Consider the following 25,947-nt stretch of genomic DNA (forward strand, 5'->3'; position numbering starts at 1 on the left):
CAGATATAATATGAACATCCTTTGACATTAATGGCAAGATTATTCTGGTACTTCTTTTATATTTGCATTGTGCATTACTGTTCGATTTCTGTATTCTTCCCGTTTACCCAGTGAGGTAAACATTTTCTACATATCCATGAGATCATTCCTGATCCTAAACTGAAGCAACATCCTGATGTGCTTTTCCTGTCAACTATGCTTCCAGCCCAATTAGAATCAGTGAATCCATGTAGGTCAAGCTCTACAAGTTTATATTTCAAACCAAAACCAATAGTTCCTCGAAGATATCTCAGAATATGCTTTGCAGCAACAAGATGTATTTCCCTAGGTTCACACATGAACTGACTTAGTGCATTAAAAGCATAACATATATCAGGTCTTGTGTTTACCAAATACATCAGAGATCCAATAATCTGTCTATAGAGTGTAGGATTTGCAAACTTGATTTTGCAACTGTTTCCTTTAGCTTGTGCAGATTTGTCTCCATAGGTGTGGTCATAGATCTACAATCCATCATTCTAAATCTCTTGAGTATATCAATGGTGTATTTTCCTTGATTAAGGATTATACCATCAACCTGCTGCCAAACTTACAATCCAAGGAAGTAGTGAAGGATCCCTCAATCTTTCATATCAAACTCAAAGGCCAATTCTTTCTTACATCGAGAAATACAATTATCCTCTCCTGTGATTAGTAGACCATCAACATAAAGAATAAGAATTAATAATTCACCATTGATTACCTTGTAGTAGAGATTTGGATCTGCTTCATTCTTGGAAAACCCTAATTCCAAGAGATAGTGATCAATTCTTTCATACCATGCTCTGGGGGCTTGTTTTAGTCCATAAAGAGCTTTCTTTAATCTACAGACATGTGATTCAGTCTTCTAAATCACAAAACCTTCAGGTTGCTCCAAATAAACTTCTTCATCAATCTTACCATTCAGAAAAGCGGTCTTGACATCTATTTGATGGACTTTCCATTCTTTAGATGTTGCAATAGCCAAAACTGCTCGGACAGAAGTGTATTTGGCAACAGGAGCAAATGTCTCTTCATAGTCAATACCTTCTTTCTGTGAAAAACCTCTGGCAACAAACCTTGCTTTGTGCTTCTCAATGCTGCCATCTGCTGCATGTTTGATTTTGAAGAGCCATTTAGATGATACCACAGATTTGCCTTTAGGCCTAGGCACAATATCTCAGACATCATTTTTCAGAATTGACTAATACTCTTCTGACATAGCATCTTTCCAAACTTGATGCTTGAGCGCATCTCCAATACAGGAAGGTTCTGCATCAATGATCTCACTCATCAAGGCAGTATAACTGGAAAATAGGTTAGGTCTCTTAGTTTCTCTGAAGGTCCCCTTTGGAGCAGCATAATTTTCAGCTTCTTGAAGCATCTTTTTGGCCCAAAGTAGTCTCTTCCTAGTTTCGGCATAATGTTCTTCTAAAGATAAGCCTTGAACTTCATGCTCAACGTCTTCAGGAGTCTCCCTTTGAATCTCAGGGGTGGAATCCTCATCCAAGCTTGTAGGGGGATCTTGGTGTTCTAATTCATTAGAGCTTTTGGACCTCCAGAATGCTATGTCTTCCTCAAAGATGACATCTCTGCTTAGTTCAATTCGCCTTTGACCAGGTATGTATACTCTGTAGGCTTTAGAGGTTTCACTGTACCCAACAAAAACTCCTTTCTTTCGAGAAGGTTCTAACTTTGATCTCTTTTCTTTGGGGACATGAATATAGACTGGACACCCAAAGATCCGGAAATGACTTATGTCAAGTTTGTTACCAGTAAAGGCTTCTTCAGGGATTTTATTATCAAGAAGAGAATGAGGACATCTATTTTGAATGTACACAACTGTCCTCGATGCTTCAGCCCAAAATGAGGTTTCTATATTTTGGTCAAACAACATAGCCCTAGCAGCTTCTACTATAGTCCTATTCTCTCTTTTAGCTACCCCATTTTGTTGTGGGTTATAAGGTACAGTTAACTCCCTCTTAATCCCAGCATTTATACAATAATCTTTAAACATATCAGAAGTGTATTCCCCCCCATTGTCTGTTCTTAAGGTTACGATTTTCTTACCTGTCATATTTTCTACAAGAGCTTTGAATTCCTTAAACTTAGAAAGGATTTCTTCAGACTCTTTGTACCTCATAAAATATATCCAGGTCTTCCTAGAATAATCATCTACAAATATTACATAATATAAAAATCTCCCTAAGGAGGGTACACACATAGGTCCACATAAATCAGAATGAACTAATTCTAATACATTTTTGGATTTACTATTGCTAGAATTAAAAGACCCTTTAGTATTCTTTCCCAAGGCACACCCTTTGCAGGCTCCTTAAGATTTTTGACTTAGCTTGGGTAAGCCGATCACCATCTTCTCTATCTTAGGTAGAGCATGGAAATGAAGGTGCCCTAATCTTTTGTGCCAAAGTTCATTCGAATCTGGAGTCTCATGAATCAAGGCTAGAGGTGGGGTGGTGCAAAGTCTGTAGAGGCTCCCTTGTCTTACTCCAATGGTGTGGGCTTTCTTGATGGTGGAGTTCTTTGGCCAAGCAAGTACCTTTCCTTCCATAAAGGTTAATTTGTAACCCTTATCTTCAAGTGCACAAACTGAGAAGGTTTCTCTTTATACCAAGTACAAATAGAACTCCAGTCAGCTATAGGGATATGCCTGACTTTAGGTTGATATTGCAGGTTCCTATTCCCATAACTGGATAATTTGAGTCATCACCAATTGTAACTTCTTTATTTGAATTTTCCACAAGTGTATCTAGGTGCTCACGAAATCCAATGATATGTCGAGATGCTCCATTGTCAATCACCCATATGTTGGAAGTGGAGGGGATTGACTAGAGAGGGCTGAGTAGAAGACTAGCTTCTCGGAATCACTCCCTTTCTTAATTTCTGCCATTGAAGCTTGTTGCTTGATCATGTCTGGGCACTTCATTGCATAGTGCCCATATTGGTCACATCTGAAACATTGTACTTCAGAAATGTCTCTCTTCTTCTTTGAAGACCTCTTCCCATTTGAGTTGTTGTCCCTCTTTCTCTTAAAGTTCTTCTTCTTTCCTTTCTTGTGGGAATTAGAGTTTAGAACTTGAATTTCTTCATTACCATTGTTTTGTTTTATTCCTCTTGTGACAAGCCAAGATTCCTCTTGAATGCAATCGGTTTTCAATCTATCAAACTTAGGAAATTTAGAACGAGCATTGATTCCTTGAATGAACAATTCCCATGAGGTAGGAAGTCCATTTAGGGCCATCATAGCAAGTTCTTTGTTGTCTACTAGATGTCCAATAGTGGATAGTTGATCCCTAAGCTCAGTGATCCTCAAGAAATAGGATGTAATTGTTTCTCCCTTATTCATCTTTATATGGTGTAGTTGATTCTTTAAGGTGAGAGCCCTGCTAGTGTTGTTGATTTCATAAATGTCAGCTAGTGCTTTGAACATCTGAAAGGTCGTCTCGTATTTAGAAATAACTGGCACAATGTGGTCTCTCACTGAATCCACAATTATCTTAAGAGCCTTCTCACTATCCTTGCTCCACTGAATTTTCTCTGTATCATCAAAGGGTTCAGGAATTTCACTTTTGACATGGGAATCAATTTTATTTTCTTTCAAAACAAGCATGATCCTGAATTTCCAAGATACAAAATTTGATGCTCCATCTAATCGATCTTCAAACCTAACTCCGGTTGCCATTAGGATTATAGGAATGTGATCTAGTAAGAGCCTGGTGAAAGTCTATGAGATTGTTTACAGAATTTTAGTATGATCTTCTTTAACTTCGCTCTGATACCATGTTGAGACATGGACCAGCTAGAACTCGAACCTAGGACCTTCCATACACTGTTAGAGTGCTCTAAAACTGAGCTACTGGCCCCTCTTGGACCAGTCCATCGTCGGTCCGGGTGTGGCTTATTTCCAACACCAACATTATACAAGACCAAGTCATGGTTAGGCCTACTTGGAAAAATTTAAATCAGCAAATCCCCATGAATGTAAAGATATGCATAGTTGCAAAATTCAGTAGAAACTTGCATGACTCAAGAGTACTCACAAATAAAAGTTGGAGGCGAGTTATTGCTGAATTTTTGGCAAAAACCTGCCAAAAACTCACAAGTTCAGGGAAAAACTCAGTTGTGCCTGTATTAGGTTATTCTACAAATAAATAATAACAAAAGAAGTTCCTCATTTTTCATCATTTTTGTATTGGTTCCTTTGAACATTCAAGCGTTGTTTTTTTTAGCATTCAACCATCCCACCAAACCCCACAAGGGTGTGGGGTACTACCCTTCGACATCGCTGGGAGCTACCACCACCAGACCCCTACTCTGAATTTGAACAGCGAAATTAAGAGTCTTTTTGGACCCATGTTTTCCATGTATGAGATTTGTAAATACAGAAAATCTAATTTATAATCATATTACTCTATGATGTGAATCGAACACATTTTTAATCTATAAATGAAGAGAAAACTAATTATGACCTTTGTAAATTCAGTTTTGTTTTAAGAATATTTAACATATTTATGTATTTTTTAACTTTAGGAAAATCTGCCAATTTCGCACAAGTTTTTGAAAAATTTGGTTCCGCGAATTCATTGCTCAGTGTGAGTTTTTCAACCATGCAAATGTGATTTAAAGTTGGCCACATTTCAGGAAAATAAATACCAACTGCCAGTTGAATCCTTGCCAATTGAGGAATACATACTGTATTGCGTTTTGACATGGTCCTGGTCAGTTGTGCAGCAACACCAAAGTCACCTAATATAGCATACAAAGAATTTGCTCAAAAATCAGTACTGCCAACAAAAAACTTTACTCGTGCTATTCATGAAACTCACAAATGAATTCAATATAAAATGCAATGTAGTTGCACATAGCTTGAACTTAAGTCTCGCATCTACATCATAGAAATATTATTTCTTTACTGGACCTTTTGCCTATCCCATTTGAAAGTTGGGTTGCATAAGAAAGCAATAGACTTGCAAGAGCATGCTTACCAAGTTTTACTTCTCCCTGTTCTGTAAGTAATATGTTGCCACCCTTTATGTCTCGGTGAACCTTGAAAATCGAATGTAAATATGACAATCCCTATTTGATTCACAATATTAAAAAAAAATCAGAATACTCTATTAATTAAAATCAGCTCTCCAAAGATGCAGGAAAAACAAAAGATCAGTTTCAGATTCAAGTAAAAGTAGAAAAAATACAAATTGCAGAAACAAAGCTGCACTGCTCATAACCATTACCTTGACAAGCTTACTAATATATTTGTTTCATTGCCTTTTGTAAAGTCTGGTCAAATTTTAGAACAGTTAGCATTTCGAGGAAGAGACTCATATTTGGCATATACAGAAATGCAAATTCCTACCCTCAAACATTGGTGCAATTATGCATATATCATACCCTAGATTAAGCTTACTTACATTTAGCTTCTTATTCCTAAATGATGAGGTGTCAACATATTCCTTTGGAGTGTAAGATGTCATCCTCTTCCTTAGGAGTTACAGTTGCCAATTTTGGAGAGTGAGGTGTTGCCTCATTCCTTCGGAGTTTCACTTCTTGAAGAATGAATTGACATCCTCTTCATCTCCTTGTATTTCGTATAAATGCAACTTCATTGCATTCGTAGATGTGGACTAAGAAAAGACTTTTACACTTTTTATGAATGGAATAACTGAATTTTGTTCATTGAATGTGTGAGTTCATTTCATTTCTTCAAGTAACTAGGTTACTATAAATAGGTGTAAGGCATTTCTTCTTTGGCAGAGATTGCATGCTTCTATCTAAATTTTAACACAATATCAAAGCAAGTTTGCACTAAAGCTAGTTTTTTTCCACTCTGTAGAAGTTTGTTAGGAGTTAGTAACCTTGGCAGTTTTCTTAGGGTGAATGTAGAAGGAAACTTGCGTTCACCATTACATCTAAAGAATCGAAGAAAATTGCTGTTGCCTTTTGTTTCCCGCAAAACAGACAACTGTAGGCCAAGCTAACAAGGGTCGAAGGTTGCTTGTTATTTGTGATTTGTTGCAAGTAACCTTGTTTGGGAGCATGTTGGAGCAAATATGAGTTGAGCATTGTGTTGAGCAATGTGTTTGGAGGAACTGTTTCCCTATCAAATCAGTTTTCACCGGATTAAACAATTTAAGCACAACTTTAAATCTGATTAACTACAGCAAAAACAAAGGTAAGAACAATAACAGCTACACACATAACACCAAGATTTTTGACGTGGAAAACCCAGTTAACATAAAAACCACGGTGGGAACCTACCTAGAATACAATGATACTCTGCAGTAGTATGTGTAAATATTACAATGGGAAATGCACATGCATTCAAGCACACTGCCTAGAACTCACTACTCAAAATATAATAACTCGGAAGGCTACAACCCCCAGGGAAGGTTCACTACCTTACAATAACATTCGGACTACAATCCAGTTTAGATGAACTGAAAGAATAGCATCTACTAATGCATGATGACAGTTCCGGTTAAGCACAATTGTCTACCCCGCAACACCCTCTGCTCTACACTTCACATTGAAAGATAAATTCGCTTGTTCACACATACACCACTCTCTGATAATGCAGGCACAACACCCATACCTAAATTACATGAATATAACACTTATTTATACAAATCATCAACCTTGACTACAAGGTCGACTCAACCCTTAACACCTAATTACAAAATTACATCACACAATACATAAATCAACCACCGGACCAATACAATGCCAAAACCGACATAGCATGGACCCAAATCAAATCCTCAAACATGCAACACCACCAGAAATCTCACCAAGATCAACCGCAACACGCTACACCACCGAAAATGGCGCATAACACGAAGAATATCACCGGACCCATAAGATCTTCAACACAGCGCACAATGATCAATGCGGACCACCAAAACAAGTAGGACATGTGTAATGGGCACCCCCTGCTCGGCACTAAATTTATGTCCTTTTTACTTAGTGTAATTTTGTCAAACAGTTGGCTTGCAAGCTGACTATTGGATTTTTTTGGTTCTTGATTTGCAATAGGATCAATTGGATAAACTGATATATTATTGTAAAGCTTTCAAAGTTTATTCAATATAAAACAACCAGACATATCAAATACCAAAAAAAAGAAGATTAATGCTGATGGTATTTATTTAATTCCAACTTCAAGCATACAAATCAGATCTGAAGAACATTACAGACCATATGATAATAAACAAATTCAAACCTGAACTCCACAAGTATAGAACCTGCTGAAACACTGTTCACACACTGTAGCTGCACTATTCACGGCACTGTAGCATTTTTACTATTCACACGGCACTGTAGCAAAAACACTATTCACGCGGTACTGTAGCAAAATCACTATCTTCAAATCTGCACTTTCAAACCCCTGTAAAAACTTCATGCAAGAGCACCAGATGAAGCCCAATGTGTTTCCTGAATGAAAACACCATTAATCCTCCTGACTGTGTCTTTCAACAGCGAAGAGAATGCTAGCAAAGAGGGATTCCGTCCTCCAAGCCCAATAATCAGATCTCTACGAAATCCAACAGCATAACGTTAATCTCATCCCAGCATATCCCAAAAGAGAGCTCTCAACCTCCATTTATATCTTCTTCCTGGATGCAAAACACTTCATTTCCTAAATGTGGGATAATACATTTTAGAATAAAATATTATTTCCCACCATGTACACATTAAAGGGAACTTTTAATATTTTAAACATTACTTTATATTCCCAACCTTATAATATAACGATAAAGTTAAATATTTAATTTAACTTTACACTTTATCGTTAAATATTAAAACCTTGTTGATAATCTCTTTAAATCATTGTCGCCTTCAAACATTTTTACTGATAATTATGCCAACCAGAGAAACACTAAAGATTTCAAGTCACTGCTTGGGGACTAACTTACTATAAATAGTAAGTGTCTAGAAACCCTGTCAGAGCAGCACCGATTGGCCTGAAACTGAAATCACCTAGGCCAAAACACCTCAGGATCCCACCAATGTCCTTGTTAGCCTTCGGGACCATGTCAGAATAGGCTAACGACACCCCATATCATGTTGCGCTAAAAAGGGGATATTACAGTCCGCCCCCCTTGAAATTGCTTGTCCTCAAGCAAATTCGGTCCTGAATGTTGCAATACCTGCTCATTCTCCCATGTAGCATCCTCATCTGGCAGGTCTCTCCATTTCACCAAGTATTCCTTAACGATTATGTTCCTGAGTGTCCTTTCCCTGACATCCAGAATAGCTTCGGGTACTAACACAAGCTTCCCCTCCTCATCCAAAGGGGGTAAATCTGCAGAAGGCACTACACTCTGACCAATGGCTTTCTTAAGCCTAGACACATGAAACACATTGTGCACCCGACTGCCCTCTGGAAGCTCAAGCTCATAGGCGACTTCACCCACTCTGCGAATCACCCTGTAGGGACCATAAAATCTAGGCTTCAACTTTTCAGCTCCGCTCTTCTTGAGTGATGACTGTCTATATGGTTGTAGTCTCAAATACACCATGTCACCAACCTCAAAACTACGCTCCACCCTATGTTGATCGGCATACAACTTTTGCTGATTCTGTGCCTGTTGTATATTCTCCTTGAGCGCCCTCAAGATGTCCTGACTATCCTGCAATGAGTCTCGGGCTTTGGGTACTCTGCTATCCCCCAAGACTATGTCAACAAAGCTCGGCGCCTCATAGCCATAAAGTGCCATGAAAGGTGTCATCCTGATAGACATATGATATGTCGTGTTGTAACAATATTCCCCCATGTGTAACCATCTCACCCAGGCCCTCTGTTGTGCAGTCACATAATTTCGCAGATAACCCTCAACCCACTTATTCACAATCTCTGTCTGACCATCCGTCTGTGGATGATAACTAGTGCTGGGTGTGAGCTCTGTACCACACAACCGAAAGAGCTCCTGCCAAAAAGCACTCAAAAATCTGCTATCCCGATCACTCACTATAAACCTGGGCAACCCATGCAATCTGAATATCTCCTTGTAAAAGAGGTTTGCCACCTGCGCTGCTCTGTAAGTAGATGGTATAGCGAAGAAATGGGCAAACTTTGTCAAGCGGTCTACCACAACATATATACAATCTCGCCCTTGCACTTTAGGTAGTCCGGTGATGAAGTCCATGGATATGCTTTCCCACTTCCTATCTGGAATGGGCAAAGGCTGAAGCAACCCTGCAGGAAAAGTGTGCTCTCCCTTATTCTGCTGACATACTGCACACTCCTTCACATATCTCTGCACGTCATCCTTAAGTCCCCTCCAAGTAAACCTTTCACGGATCTGCCTGTAAGTTTTGAAGATCCCAGGATGTCCAGCTGTAGGCGCATCATGGAACGCCCTTAAAATTTCCCCCTTGAACAGTGATGTAGGAATCAAATAAATCCTATCCTGAAATCTGATCAACCCATCCAACACCATATACCTATCATCATGTATGGTACCTGCAACTATCCTAGAAGCCCAAGTATCCCCTGCATACTCTGCTATAATCCGATCTCTCCAATCCCCTGAAATCTCAACTAGAGCGCAAACATGTGGTCTCCTGGATAAAGCATCGGCCACCACATTCTTCTTCCCTTTGACAAACTCTATGTCAAAATCATAAGCCTGCAATTTAGTGATCCATTTTTGCTGCCTGTCATTAAGATCACGCTGGCTCATGAAATATTTTATGCTATTGTAATCAGTTTTGATCACAAACCGTCCACCTACTAAGTATGATCGGAATTTGGCCAATGCATGCATTATGGCCAACATCTCCCTGTCATAGATAGAATAGCTCCTCTCAACACCTCGGAGTTTCCTACTCTCGAATGCAATGGGATGTTTCTCCTGCATCAATACTGCCCCTATCCCATCACCTGAAGCATCACACTGAAGTTCAAATGGCTTCGTGAAATCTGGTAGAGCTAAAACCGGACAAGATGACATCACTTGTTTGAAGTGGTCAAAACATCACTGCGCTGCTTCTGTCCATACGAAGGCTCCCTTTTTAGTGAGGTCTGTCAAAGGTGCTGCAGTATGTGAAAACCCCTTAACAAACCTCCTGTAAAACCCGCATAAACCAAAGAACCCCTTAAGTTGTGTGAGGTTCGTGGGAGTAGGCCAATCTACTATAGCTCTAATCTTTTCAGGGTCTACTCAAACTCCATCTGCACTAATAATATGCCCAAGGTATAGTAATTCTGTCATACCAAACTCACACTTAGACTCCTTGGCATATAAAGACTCTCTCTCTAGGATAGATAATACCTCCTCCAAATGCTGTGAATGTTCCTCCCAGGTCTTACTGAAGACCAAGATGTCATCAAAGAAGATCAAGACAAATCTCCTCAACTGCTCCCTGAATACCTGGTTCATACAACTCTGAAATGTAGCGGGTGCATTGGTTAGTCCAAATGGCATAACCATAAACTCAAAGTGGCCATAGTGACATCGGAAGGCTGTTTTCTCAATGTCCTCTGCTCTCATCCTGATCTGATGGTATCCGGATCGCAAATCAATTTTGGTGAAGAAGCATGCCCCATGCAACTCATCAATCAGCTCATCAATCCTAGGAATGGGATACCTGTTTTTAATTGTTTTCTTATTCAGTGCCCTGTAATCGATGCACATGCGCATTGTCCCATCCTCCTTCTTTACCAAAACTACAGCTGAAGCAAAGGGGCTTTTGCTAGGCCTGATGTGCCCCATTTCCAACAACTCCTTAATTGCCTTCTCTATCTCATCTTTATGTTTCTTAGGATGACGATAGGGAGTGATCATCACTGGTTTGGCTCCCTCCTCGAGCTCAATAACATGCTCTGCACCCCTGTCAGGAGGAACCCTGTGAGGAATATCACTGAATACCTTGGCATGCCTGTCAAGAATCTCCTGTATATCTGGTGGATGACTCTTCACCCGAGGCTCCGGTGAAGTTGGCATAACTAAGCACTCTGTTGCCCACTCTATGTCATTATGTCGAAAAAGTCTCTCCATTCTCTTCAAAGAGACTACCCTGCAACTCCCATCTGAAAGTCCCCTGAGAACAACAGTCCTACCCTCATGCTGAAACCTCATTTCCAACTTCGCTAGGTTGAAAGTGAACTCAACCAGCGATGCCATCCATGTCATACCGAGGATGACGTCGTAATCTCCCATGTCCACAACGTAGAAATCATCCTCCAACTCATAGCCATCTCCAAATCTAATGTGAAGATTTGAAACCTTCTGAGTACATAATAGCTTTTGGCCATTAGCCACCATGACCCTAAAACCATCATGCTCCTCTGTCTGTAAACCTCTCCTGGCTACCAACTGTGTATCTATAAAGTTATGTGTAGCCCCAGTGTCAATGAGAGATATCACTTTCTGCCCCTGGATAGTACCCCTGACCTTAAATGTGATTGCCTTTTGGGCCCCTGTCAAGCGTGCCAACGATCTATCATCCTTAGGAATGCTGCTCTCCTCTATCGTGTTACCCTCATCTGAATCGGAGTGCTGATCCTCCCCCTCTGACTCTGACTCCTCTGCTGAAAAATACTCCATTTGATTTGCCTTAGCCTTGAGAGGGCATTTATGAGATAAGTCCCAAGGCTCTCTACACTGGAAGCACAATTTCTTCTTTCGAAGTTCATTCAAGGTTTCACTGTCTAGTCCTTTTCATCCTTCTTTGGGTTTGTTATACTCTTTCTGAAATGGTTTTTTGTCTTTGTCCTTGCGGTAGGAAGAATCTGTTGAATGGTATTTTCCTTTGTATACCGAAGGGGCTAAATCTCGTGCCTTTTTAGTTGCTTCTGCTAAGGTGAGTGGATCATGTCCCTTCACCCAACCACGTAATGGATCAGCAAGCCCATCACAAAATAACACTACCAATCTCCTAGGAGAGATATCAGTGACAAATACAGACAAACGCTGAAACTCGGCGATGTAAGCATCCACAGAACCTGACTGTTTTAACTGTGCTAGCTCCTTGAAATGTAACTCGGGATCCCTAGTGTCAAATCTCTCAATCAATTTTTCTGTGAATTCTTCATAGGATGTAATCTGATTATGCCCCAGAGTCACCATGCCATGATGCCACCATTCATGCGCAACGCCGTCCAAATGCATAGCCGCATACTTGATAGCCTCATCCTTAGGCATAGGATTTAGCTGCAAGTATGTATCTACCTTCTGCACCCAAGCTCGTGCGGTCATCTTCCCTGAAGCATCATAATAAGGCAAGGAAAGTTTTCCAACTTTCTTTCTCAGCTCAAAATTCTGATTCCTCCCTCCTGCTCTAGGCATATGTCTCATCCTCAAGTCCATATAATCTCTGAGGGAAATATCTGCCTGAAACTCGGGTCCACTGGCCTCCCAGTCCCTCCTGAACTGACCCTGTAACTCAGTAATCTGCGGTTCGTTCACTGGTTGAACTGGATCCCTAGGTGGGAAGGTGGGTAGAAGAGGTCTCGAGCTCGCTGTTCGAGCTGGGCGTGCAACGTGTCTAAAGTTATCCGCCTCATTCCCATTGTTGCCATGTCCATTATTACCATTAATGTTATTCTCAGGGCCATTGTTGTTGCCTCGGCCTCCATTATTATCATCGCCCCTATTGTTATCATTTCCCCCATTGTTATTGTTTCCATTGTTGGCATCACCTGGATTAATATTGACGCCCATCTGTCTAGCCATAAGCTGCAACATCATGTCCATTCGCCTATTCTGCTCCTGCTGCATACGCTGCCCTTGCTCTAATGTACCCAGTAACTGTCTGAACATTACCTCTCCCTGATCTGGACCGGTATTCCTATCATCTCGGTCACCCATACTGCTGTCCTGATCAAAGAATATCTCCTCTATGTCTGTATGACTGGATTCTATGTCCACCTGTACGGATGAACTAGATTGCTCGCTCTGTGAGTTCAAATTCCTGTTTTGTCTTGCTTTGGTATGGCGGAAGTTATAAGGCCCCTGTTGCATGCTTAAACATACATGCTTAGCATGTTTTTAATTCATTAATTTCTGATTTTAGTGTTTTGATATTTTGTCAAACACTTTTCCCTCTATCTGGCTGTTCCAAAGTCTCTGTAAGACCTCCACAGGATGGCAGGACTTATAGCTCTGATACCACTGTAATGGGCACCCCCTGCTCGGCACTAAATTTATGTCCTTTTTACTTAGTGTAATTTTGTCAAATAGTTGGCTTGCAAGCTGACTATTGGATTTTTTTGGTTCTTGATTTGCAATAGGATCAATTGGATAAACTGATATATTATTGTAAAGCTTTCAAAGTTTATTCAATATAAAACAACCAGACATATCAAATACCAAAAACAAGAAGATTAATGCTGATGGTATTTATTTAATTCCAATTTCAAGCATACAAATCAGATCTGAAGAACATTACAGACCATATGATAATAAACAAATTCAAACCTGAACTCCACAAGTATAGAACCTGCTGAAACACTGTTCACACACTGTAGCTGCACTATTCACGGCACTGTAGCATTTTTACTATTCACGCGGCACTGTAGCAAAACACTATTCACGCGGCACTGTAGCAAAAACACTATTCACGCGGTACTATAGCAAAATCACTATCTTCAAATCTGCACTTTCAAACCCCTGTAAAAACTTCATGCAAGAGCACCAGATGAAGCCCAATGTGTTTCCTGAATGAAAACACCATTAATCCTCCTGACTGTGTCTTTCAACAGCGAAGAGAATGCTAGCAAAGAGGGATTCCGTCCTCCAAGCCCAATAATCAGATCTCTACGAAATCCAACAGCATAACGTTAATCTCATCCCAGCATATCCCAAAAGAGAGCTCTCAACCTCCATTTATATCTTCTTCCTGGATGCAAAACACTTCATTTCCTAAATGTGGGATAATACATTTTAGAATAAAATATTATTTCCCACCATGTACACATTAAAGGGAACTTTTAATATTTTAAACATTACTTTATATTCCCAACCTTATAATATAACGATAAAGTTAAATATTTAATTTAACTTTACACTTTATCGTTAAATATTAAAACCTTGTTGATAATCTCTTTAAATCATTGTCGCCTTCAAACATTTTTACTGATAATTATGCCAACCAGGGAAACACTAAAAATTTCAAGTCACTGCTTGGGGACTAACTTACTATAAATAGTAAGTGTCTAGAAACCCTGTCAGAGCAGCACCGATTGGCCTGAAACTGAAAACACCTAGGCCAAAACACCTCAGGATCCCACCAATGTCCTTGTTAGCCTTCGGGACCATGTCAGAATAGGCTAACGACACCCCATATCATGTTGCGCTAAAAAGGGGATATTACAACATGATTAGGAAACACCAATAAGCACATTAGAATCATCCACAATAGCTGCACCAACACCACTTAATCAAATCTCCATCGATCAACACGCTGATACTCAAGAACACTCAACAGCAACAACTGGGACAAGAAAGATAACTTCCGAAGCACCACATCACGAACCATCTGAATAGAAGATACACTCGAACATCCCAAACACTCCCAAATCTGCAACTCAAGATATAATCATTCTGGAGCACAACAGATCAAACACCAGAACACTACAACATTGAACACTAAAGAACCAATCTTCATACCGGAATCCATAACTCGATCAAATCACCACATAACATCATGAAATCAATATGCAATGAAGTATCTCTAGTTGATTCAGCATATCAAATAAATAAACCAACCAGATCAACTCACAGCAATCATCGAAACACCAAAACAAGTCTCTGCAACACTGGAACACGGGAATATGTTGACATCAATAACAACAACATATCCTAGCAGCAACAATATACAACATACACATCGGCACCACCTGTCTCTTGCACCACATTACTTCTTGCAATGACACATGAACACACAACCATCTACCAACTCAACTACCATGTTACAGCCATGCTACACAGTCAACTACTAACATTAGCCTTACATCATCACTTGCTTGAAAACTCCTTGCCTGTGGGGATTTCTACTTCATTTTGACACCTAAACATCGGAGGGTTCGTTCTCAATTATCCAAACTCTAGTTGAGGTCAAAAATTTTTTTACTTGCGCTATTTTTCTACAACTACTCAATGGTAATCTCATTTATTGGTAATTGTCTGTTGTTCCTAGAATTTGTAGTTCATTTGTTGGGTCTTCTCATTTTTGGAACTTCAAAAGCTCTAATCTTGCAAATAGGAGATCATTTTTTAATGTCATTTTATATAGTTTGTAATTTTTTTTGTTGTTTTCATTCTACATGAGAAATGCATTTTCAGCTTCTTTTGCTTATTTACAAACTTTAATATCCAAGATTAATACAATTGCATATCTATAAGCAATTAATTTCAAAAAATACTAAATTAAAAAGTGTCAAAATCTTCTTCTTTTTCTATGGAGATTGGCGGCAGCTCCATCAGGGATCATATCTATAAATTCAAAAGATTTGTAGCCATTCTAAGGCACCAAAACTATAAGGATTGGTAAGAAAAAGTAAAGAAGAACTACATCAATGAATCTATTTTACCATATCTCCTTGGTTCATTCCCAAGCCAAGTGATACTTTACAAAAGAATGAATATTTTAACAATGACAACAAATTCTAGACTTCTATGTCTCATTGTTTCTAAGTTCTTACATCAAATAAATCTCTTAAGAGTGCACTTTTACTACTTGGTTCAATGTTGGGTACTTGTGTGGACATCCATTAAAACCTTCATTTACTTGTGATGACTCTTTAGTTGACCTTTCTTCAACTGAAGTTGCAAATTGCTACAAAGACTCTTCCTCACAATTGCTTTTACAAAGATCATGGCTTCTCAAAATTCTTTTGATAACTCTCTTCAATTGGTTCATACATGTCCACAAAACCCACCACATCAAAATACCTACTTACAAGACATTGTGGCAGCTCCTCAATTGACCTTTCTTCACCCAAAAGTTGCAAACATTACTATAGAGATTCTTCCTCTTGTTGCTTCTACAGAGATCATGGCTTCTCAAAATGCTTTTGATGACTCTCTTCAACAAGTTTCTATACATCTACAGGATCTACCAGATAAGGAGACATGATTACTAAACATCTCATCTTTATTCGTATAATCTGACCTTTGGGATCTTGATAACACTAGGGAGGACATTGTTCTCCTCTTTGATAACAAATCTCTTGTAGCTTCATCACCTTCTCTAGATGCAATCAGGTATATAGACACTCATGTTCTTTCCACCTCTCCATGCTTTCATGATGACAAGTCCTGTAGCTGTACTTGAGACTACTAATCAAATATAGTCACATTTCGGCATAGCCTTAGGGAAACATTAACATTTCCCAAAGATCTTCATCTTGCATCTATTCCACCTTGGGAGTAGGGATTTAGCAATTCTATGTCACAATAGTTCTCTCTTCCAAAAAGAGATGTATTCTTCAATGTGATGTCCCCATCCTTGTACTAAAGATAAATAGCAATAAAACAATTATGTGGTCAAGGAGTGGCAGACCTTGAGCACCTACAAACAGTTAGAAGTTGGTTAGAAGTAAGTTGTACAGAGCAAGTAGTTAGTTTGGGTAACAAGTATCCGGAAAATCGTGAAGTCTTATAAATAAGAAGATTTTCCTTAAGAAGCATTAAGAGATATGAGGATGAGCCAGAATTGGGTTAAGTTTAAAGCAAATATGAAGAAGACATAAGTGTTTATTATATAGAAATGATACACCATTATGGAATAAGCAGAACAGTTATCCAATAAAAGAGCATGAAGTCGACCATCACTGCATATCAGTCATACTTACCAAAAGTAATCAACACGACATGCTATCAATGGACAATCGGCAAACAGAAGAGTTAAATAATCGAAGATACCATAAGCATCGCTGTGAAGAGCAGACCAGATCAAGAATCACTTGTCGTCAACAAAATCGAAGCTATCCAATGCAGAACAATAACAATACAAATTGTTGGTGAGGAATCCATTTGACTAATGACATTGATAGAATTTGGAAAACATCTTGTTAAGTATCAATTAATGATAAAGCGATAATCAGAGTATGGGATTAACTAGTAATTAGTCATGACATTGATGGTCAAGTAAGAAAGGAGTTGTTATGATTTATGAAGATAGACTAATTAGAATGCTAATCAGAAATTGTGATGAACATGTGCGATTTAATAAAGGGACACGATCAACACCATAAACTAATCCATCTTTGTTATGAAGAGAAACCTGGGAAGAAGATGTGTCTTATCAACATGAAGAGATGCAACTCCTCCGTCTTGCTAGGTATAAGAAGGCATTCAAACACACTCAATCAAGCATCGAATAAGTTACCCCTTTATTTCTTATCCAATTTGGATCGCTCAGATTGAGCATTGCCTTTGGCACACAAAACAGTTGCATAATAAACAAGTTCCAAATCAGGGAGAGCACTAAATTGTTGCATGCTTCTACAGCTATATCAGGAATAGCATCTTTATGCATTGCTGCAAGCATATAACTTAATACCAGGAACAGCAACGTATCACAGTAAGGTGATACCAATATCTTCATCTGCACATTCCCATTGATACATCAGGCACAGCAGCTTACATAGCTTATAGCTATTTTCATAAGGAGGATCATTGCATAATTTCTGAAGTTTATATCAGAGACAGAGGTGATATTCCATCAAATCTCTCAAGTTATCAAATACAGATTATATTGTACTTGTGCTCTCAGATATTGATGATATATTTCTGAATTAATATATATTGTCATTCTATTAGTCTTCATTATTAGCATTTATAAGGATTTAGAGAAGAAGTCTTTTGCAATTGAACTTTTATAGAAAGAAGTCTCTTGCAATTGATTTGCAAGTCAATTGTTCCCTAATTTCCTTAGGAATAAAATAATAGGACATTACATTCAATGCAAGTGGACCAATTGTAGCACTTGTTATGAGACTATTTGTTTGGACATTTTTCATATTACCCACCTAAGTTGTGCTTAAGGGTGGGGTTTTTCTGTAATTATGAATTTATAACACTAATGGTTAAGCTTAGCTATTTTATTCCTAAACAATGAAGTGTCAACTTATTTCTTTGGAGTGCAATGTGCCATCCTCTTCCTTAGGAGTTACACTTTCCCACTTTGGAAAATGAGGCAATACCTCATTCCTTGAGAAATACACTTCTTGGAGAATGAATTGTCATCCTCTTCTCCTTGCATTTTCCATAAAGGCAACTTCGTTAATTTTGTAGATGTGAGTTAAGGGATAGACTTCCAAACTTTCTATGAATGGAATAGCTGGATCGCATATTTGAGTTTATAACTTTATTCCATTTATTTCAGCAAGTAGATTATTGTAAATAGTTTTAAGTCATCCATTATTGATTTCATCCTATCATCTTAAGTCAAGCAATCCAATTCCATTGTACTAGTTTGACTAATACATCATGTTTCCTCCAAGCTAGGTAAGATTATTCCAACATATTAAATTGATACCAAAAAATAAAAGACGTCATTATCCATTAATGTATCATATGTAAAAAAAAATTATGAGAGCTATATGTGTACTGTCACCTTACATTACAAAAATCTTCCTAACACTAAATATAGTATGTCATGTTTGTGATCTCATCATTTAGTAGCCCTCTCATTGCAAGACACAGATATTGCATGCTTTATTACAGGATTCAAACAATTTGTTGATTTAGCTAGGAAGTTTCTTGGGACATGAATCGTTGCTGCTTATAATTTAACTCATTGAGAACCACAAGTTTAACAATAAGATCATTTCACCTATGAAAATCAACCTGAAAACTCTCAAAGCATCTACAAATATTTCTATAATACATGGGCAGAAGATTATTCTATTTAGAAACTATTATACAAAAAAATCAAATCGAATGCAAGTGTTAGCACTAAATTTTTATTCATGTAATACTTTGATCACCCGAAATATAAAATAAATAAAAGAAATCCCCTTAAACCAAATCGCAACATCCTGACTGATCACAAGATAACATTCATAAATGGACTAAAAATAGTGGCTAATTTGTATCAATGGAAAATACAAAATGCATTAGGCAGAATACTTAAAACTAAAGTGTCAAAGAGAGACAGACCAACCATATACACTCTTAGAAACAGATTAGGAAAATTAGGAATTATAAATTTAAAAATGAAAAACAAAATAAGAACACACTTCAAAAAAAAAGGGTAATTTTGTTGCAGATTTGGTTTCAATTCTGGTATTTTTGTTGAGGATTTGGTTTCATTTCTGGTACTTTTGTTGAGGATTTGGTTTCAATTATTGAAAGCTTCAGAATCTACAAGAGTAACAAGACCACAAATCAACTTCACTCTTGAAATTGGAATTCTAAAATGCAAGTAAAATAATAAAAGGAAAATTTTGAGTGAGACTGACGAATAAATTGAAGATAACAACAAGGATGGAGAGGATCTGGTTGCTAAAGACTAGGGAGGCTCTTTTGAGAGCGATGAGAACATCACGTTGTAGGATCTTTTGGCTAGACATGTGCGAGAGAATTGGCTCTACCACCTCTATCAAGAAAATCCAAAATGCAAACATTCTAGTGGCATCGAGAGCTTTTCAAGTCAAAAGACAAGTCTCCATTGGCACCTCTAGCTGTGGTCTTAAGAAAGGCTTCCTCCTTTCACCTTCTTTTGTGCATGTGTCTCTTCAAAATGAGTTTGCGTCTAGCCCTATGTCTACATGGGATCTCAATCTGCCAAGGGCTGGGGCTTTTCATACCATAGTGGAGAATCCTAGGGATGTTTTACCCATGAATGTTGTGAGTGTGAATGGCATGAGTGGGCCTATGGCTAGGCACTCTATTGTGGCACAATGTCAACCCCTTCATTTGTTGAAGGGTTAATGTTGACCCTTCATGTTGTTCCCATTCCAACCCAAGGGATTATGTCAATGGGCCCCTCCTCCTTGAAGTCTCAAGTTAAACCAAACAAATTGTCTACTCTTCCTTATATCTCTACAAATGAACAGAGTGGACAACTGAAAATTCCTGATCATATTCTTAACAAATCAACATCCAAGTTATCCAATGCTCTTGTGGGGAAGTTTTTGGGTGCTAGGCCTAATGTGGACAACTTCAAAACTTGGGCCAAGAGAAAATGGAGTTCCAAAGGTGTGTTGCAGATTGTTGTCTTGTCAAATGGTTTCTTCCTCATCTCTTTCACTCTTCCTAAAGACCATTTTCAAACCCTAAAGGGTGGAGCATGGTTTTTTGGAAAATCAAACCTCTTCCTCCTAATGTAGGAACCAAGTATGGAGCTTAATATAGTTGGCATTGAAAAAATTCTAATGTGGGTTAGAATCCCCAGCTTACCACTTGAGTAGGCTGTGTGGACTTCCATTGCCTACTCTTTGGGAGATCTGATTGTGATTGACAAGGTGACTAGATCTAAGAAGCGCTTCCTCTTTGCTAGATTTTGTGTTAACGTAGCTGTTAAGAAAAATCTTCCCTCAATCACTTTCTCTTCTAAGATCAGTGATTGGATGCAAGCAATTCGGTATAAGAGGTTGCTTATGATGTGCCTCAACTACCACAAGTTGGGTCATGCTTCTGTTGTGTATGGTATTTCAAGGTTTAACCACTAGCATTCTAAAAACCTGCAAGTTCCTTCCCTCCTTGGGGTAAGCTTGGCCTTCCCTTGGAGGGGATTGCTGGTGTCGATTGTCCATTAGTGAACAAAACAAACTCAAAGAGCGACACCTCTTGTTGAAATCCCAGGTATTGCCTATGTTAAAGTTAGATCAGATTTAAAGGTTATAGTATTTTAAATTTTTCTATGTAACATGTTGATCACAATGTCTCTATAATTTCTTCTTGAATAAATATTAATATCAATATTAATAAGGAGATGCTTCAATACAAAGAGATTGCAATGCAGATCAGAACTGTATATATAATACTGATGATATGTTGTGATGAGTTTGTGATGAACTACCGAGACAAATAAGGAAGAATATGTTGTGATGAGTTTGTCACTTTGACAAACCAGTTGAGATGATGTTCCGGCTAATGAAGAAGAAGAAAAGGTTCAGCATTGCAGACAGAGTGTGCAACCGCAATGCAGATGGAGACAGTTGAAGATTGATGGCATGGTATCATCAAAGATGTTACCAGTATGCAGACAAGAGTAATGTCAACCGGTAAACATATATACCGGTATGCTAGAAGGTCTGCATTGGAGAATATTAAAGTGTAGTGAACCGGTAAGTATGACAACCGGTAAGAGTGCAAAGAGACAAGGGGATGGACTCTCATCAGATGGAGATATGCATGGTGACCCACTCTGGATACATGCGGTGGATTGACAAGTTTGGTGACCGGGCTGATGTGATCCCACCAGCAGAACAGGTGACTACATGGTTTGAAGGTTGACCGGTTAGTGTATAACCGACAAGGTGATATGAACCGGTAGGTATATCCCGATTGTGTGTTGTGGTCGGTGACCATGCCAAAACCGACACAAGAAGCTGAGGTGGATGCCGACAAAGAAGACACCTAGTCTCCACGTGGCAAACGTACAGTAGTTGGTGAAGAGTGTTTTGGCGAGATTGGTGATGAGTCGGTCGACATTAACTGAAGACCCCGAATATCACGGGTCGATTTCAGGGGTTTGTGGCTCAAGACAGATCAAAGGACAGAGATCTGATTCATTGGTATCATGATCGATGCAGAATGTCCATGTGAAGATCAGATCTGGTGAAGGCAACCGAGAGTTCATTTAATGTAATTGACAAATGCAGATCAATGATCAGTTTGTCGTGTTTGCTAAATATAGAAAACGTGTATTGGAAGCAACGAGATTGGCAATGATGCTTGCAGGTTGTCAATCCCCATGCAGATCTGATATGATTTGATACTGTCCACAATTGGTGGAAGGAACCCTAGCATGCCAAGTTTAAATGTCCATCTTGGCAGGAAAGCTCAAGTATAAATATGTCGACCAGAGATCATGGAAGATGATGTTGCATGTCGGATGTAGGGGGATCAGTCAGAGTGTTGAAGAGCAAAGATATTGAAGCGACTAAGTGCTCGAAGAGTTTAACCGGCAAGAAGGGTTTAACCGACAAGGTGAAGGCAACCGGTGGACTATCACTAAGTTTGACAGTGGTGCGAACCAGCGGTGTTTGTTAAGGTAAGAAGGCAGCAAAAAGTGAGGCAAGGCTGAGTGAGAAGAGGTCAGTCAACGTAGAAGAAGAGCAGAAAGGGAATCAGACATAGAGGATTGAGAACCGGTTACCAAATGCGTGGTCTGACAGTTCAACTAACCGGTAGATCCTGAACTGGTAAGGAAGTTGCAGTGAGCAAAGAGGAGTAGAGAGAGTGTGAGAAGAGACCAGACAAGGTGAAGGTTGAGTTGAGGAAGGGTCAGAGAACCGGCAGAGAACAGAGAAAAGGAAGACTGGTTGAGAAGAGTTGAACCAGTAGAGTGATTTGATTGTGAGAGGTTACAAAACTCATTTGTAACCGGGCTATTCCTATTGTATTGATATATTTCATTGTAATCACTGAGTTGGAGCTCGGTGCAGGGGTTGGTGCTCCTTGGGTTGGTGCCCTAAACTTTGTATTCAATGTTTATTGTGAGGCTGGATTGGAGCAGTAGACTCCAACAGCATTTCTCACCGAGGTTTTTCCCATATTGGGTTTTCCTCATATATCCGATGTTATGTGATGTGCCCTTTGTGTGTGCTTGCATTTTGGTCATCTCCTTATCTCACCGGTATATTCACTTTGTGTTAGATTTGCTAACCGGTACACACATTTAGGTTTAAAAGGGTTAAGTTTGGAACCCCTGATTCACCCCCCTCTCAATGGCATCTTGTGTTCTACAATTGGTATCAGAGCCTAGGTTCCCATTTAGATAAGCTTTCTCCAGCTTGGGTGGATTCTGGTTTTGAGAACACAATGGTTAATTTTGAGTCAATCCCCACTCCGATGTTTAATGGGTCAAACTATTTTATATGGAGTTGTAGAATGGAAGTCTACCTGTCCTCTTTAGGGTATGATATCTGGATGTCGGTTGTAAATGGCTATTCTAGTCCTGCTAGTCCTCCCACCGGTCTTGAAGCTGAAAGAATATCTATGTGCAATGTTGAAGCCATGAAAACTATACTTAGTGGGCTTTCCGGTGATGTTTCTTCAAAGGTGAACAGGTGCAAGTCTGCAAAAAGCGTATGGGACAGATTGAAGAAGCTCTATGGTAATGGACCTAGCACTGTTGAACCGGTTTGTGAAAGCAAGAAGAGAAATGGAGCACATGAGTATGCAGATGAAGATAGATCAGTTAGCAGTAGCAGCAATGATGAAGAAGAAACCCATTTGTTCATGGCTCAAGAGACAGAAAGTGAGATGCACACATCTCAAAGTGATCGTGCAGATCAATCCTACCAGCAAGATGTGTTTGGCAGTGATAAAGAAGATGAAGAAGAAGTTGAGGCTGAAGTTGACCTTGAAGGCGGACCGGCAAGTGCTCTTGAAGAGTTGAGAAATGTTAGAAATGAATTTAAGAATTATAAAGTTTCAGTTCGAGAAGAATGCAGCCGGTTGAGAACATGCCTTGAAGAGTCAAATAATAATATCTGCATATTGACAACTCACCTAGAAGAGGCAAAAGGAATGACTGATGAATTAAAATCAGTCTTTGATGCTAAGGAGAGAAGATGTGAGGAGCTAGAGCTAGAAGTGGAAACAAAAGGTAAAGAGTGTTAGAATCTGAAAGATGAAATAACAAAGTTGTCAGTGGAGTTGGAAAAGTGCCAAGATGAGCTCAAGGGGAGGATCCAGTTTGATGGCAGCAGTGATGCCTTGGATAAAATGTTGAACAAGCAAAAACACTCCAAGGATACCAAAGAATTAGGATTTGATACCGGTGAGTGCTCCACAAGCAAGGATGTCTCCAATGAAGACATTCAGTTTGTCTCCTCAAGTGGAGATAACAAGGGACAGACCTTCACAGTCTGAAATGCTCCTAGGAAGAAGGATGACCTAACTACAACCGGTGAAAACATGAGGATGAAGACTAGTGTTGCAAGGAGGAATAATGCAAATCCTAAAGGGAAAGGAAAGCTAAGAGAAGAAGGCTTCATCAGAAATGGGAACATAAGAAGACAGCCTAGAAGACCTTATGTCGGTGGACAAAGAGATGTTGTTGTTCCCAAGAACAATCCCCGGAGAAGTACAAATGGAGAAGCCAAACCGGTAAGATCATCTCATGTTTGGCAAAATAAATTTGTAGGTTATAAGCCCCCTTTCTCCGGTTACTGCTTTTCATGCAAAGATTATGGTCATAGAGCAAATGAATGTAGAAAAGTGTCTCGAAATAGGCATGTTGTCTATCAAAGATGTAATGCATATGGCCATAGTATGTCAAATTGTAGAAACATGGATAGACCTGCTCCCATGCATGATAGGAAGAGTCCATTTGCTGCTCCAAGAAATATAGATTATGTATGTTATAACTGCAATGGATTTGGCCATAGAAGTTATGAATGCAAGAAGAAGAGATTTCAGTCACATGACAGCCGGTGTAGCGACTATGGTCAGCATGGAAGAGATGACAGAATGTATAGGAGTCAAAGACCTGCATGGAACCAAAGGAAAAGTGCCCCTACAAGATCAAGAAATCCACCAGTTCTGATAACTGGTTACAACAGCATGATCAGAAGAAGAAGATTAAACCGGTTTGTTAGAAGGTCTTCCAATCATTTGGCTCGCATGAACACAGTCTGCTACTACAACAATGTTTTTGGAGCAAGAACCAATCTGCAAAAGGAAGTCAATACTGCTCCCTTGACTGCAAATGAGAAAAGGAGGGAGACCAAGAAGGTATGGAGGAAGAAGAAGAGAATATAACCATGGACCAGCACTGTGCATCCAATGCACAGGTGATATCTCCTAAGTCTTAAAGGAGATGCAGGACTTAGGGGGAGTAACATATTGATCACATCATTTACCCCCATAGTTGAAATGGACAAATGGAAGGACAAGTTGTTGCCGGTATAAGGGAGAAGATGAAATGACAGTGTGTGTAGTTAGTGCCTTGGCTACACATCTACATATGTGAGATGGATTGCTGCTGCAAGTGTCAATGGGTGGCTCAAACTGCAAATTGGCATCCAGAGGCATTCGACTACAGAAGACAGAGGTTAGAGGAAGGTGTTCTGGTAGAAATATTGGACCGGTATAGGGTCAACCGGTATTGTAAATTGTGTGAGTCAATGTGTTCCGATAAGAGATGTTGATCCGGTATAGTAAACCGGTATGTACAGTATGCTACCGATATGGATGCTAACCGGTATTGCAGATTATGATCTGTGTAGTGACTCATGTGGCTTGAAGTGAAGAAATTATGTCGCAAGTGATATTGGAGAAGACCTAAATGACAATGTGTTGGACTAGTAGCCGACCTTATATGGATGCATCATATTGATTTAACCAGTTGGATAGTTGACATGATGGTGGTGTCATTTGGCATTGTGGTCATGTAAGATCATGTCATAAGCTGTGATGGATGTCATGGAGCTGGAAGATCATCAATAGATCACATAAACTTAGCTCTACCGAAACAAGGTGCAGATTGGAGCCCCGGTTTAGGACCTAACAGGCAAAGAAGACTTGAGATCTATGGTTCAGGGGGAGTTCACAGCTTTACATCCCTTGATTTTTTGAACCATATGATGGCCAAAGAGGGAGAGTTACCTGCACAGGGGGAGGACATACATTTGGTATCAAAGAATATACAAGTAATATCAAAATTGGTATCAGTGTCAGCATCTACAATTGGTATCAGCAAAATGGTGTCAGAATAACTTTCTGCATATCAAAGGGGAGAAGATGCAGTCTGACCGGCAGGTAAGCGAAATTCACTGACACA

General features: G+C 39.2%; 1 protein-coding gene across 2 annotated transcripts in view; it reads right to left on the reverse strand.

Moving 5' to 3' along the window:
• LOC131070436 (serine/threonine-protein kinase 1) overlaps window positions 1-25,947 on the reverse strand; it is a 237,942-nt gene that overhangs the window by 116,930 nt on the left and 95,065 nt on the right. For both annotated transcript variants that reach the window (XM_058005968.2, XM_058005969.2), the window contains exons 5-6: window positions 5,025-5,115; window positions 4,733-4,785 (exon numbers count right to left, since the gene is read on the reverse strand). In XM_058005968.2, coding sequence (XP_057861951.1) covers window positions 4,733-4,785; window positions 5,025-5,115 — 144 coding nt within the window. The remainder of the gene's footprint in view (window positions 1-4,732; window positions 4,786-5,024; window positions 5,116-25,947) is intronic.

Source organism: Cryptomeria japonica, chromosome 3, assembly GCF_030272615.1.
Source record: "Cryptomeria japonica chromosome 3, Sugi_1.0, whole genome shotgun sequence".
Classification (NCBI taxonomy): Eukaryota; Viridiplantae; Streptophyta; class Pinopsida; order Cupressales; family Cupressaceae; genus Cryptomeria; species Cryptomeria japonica.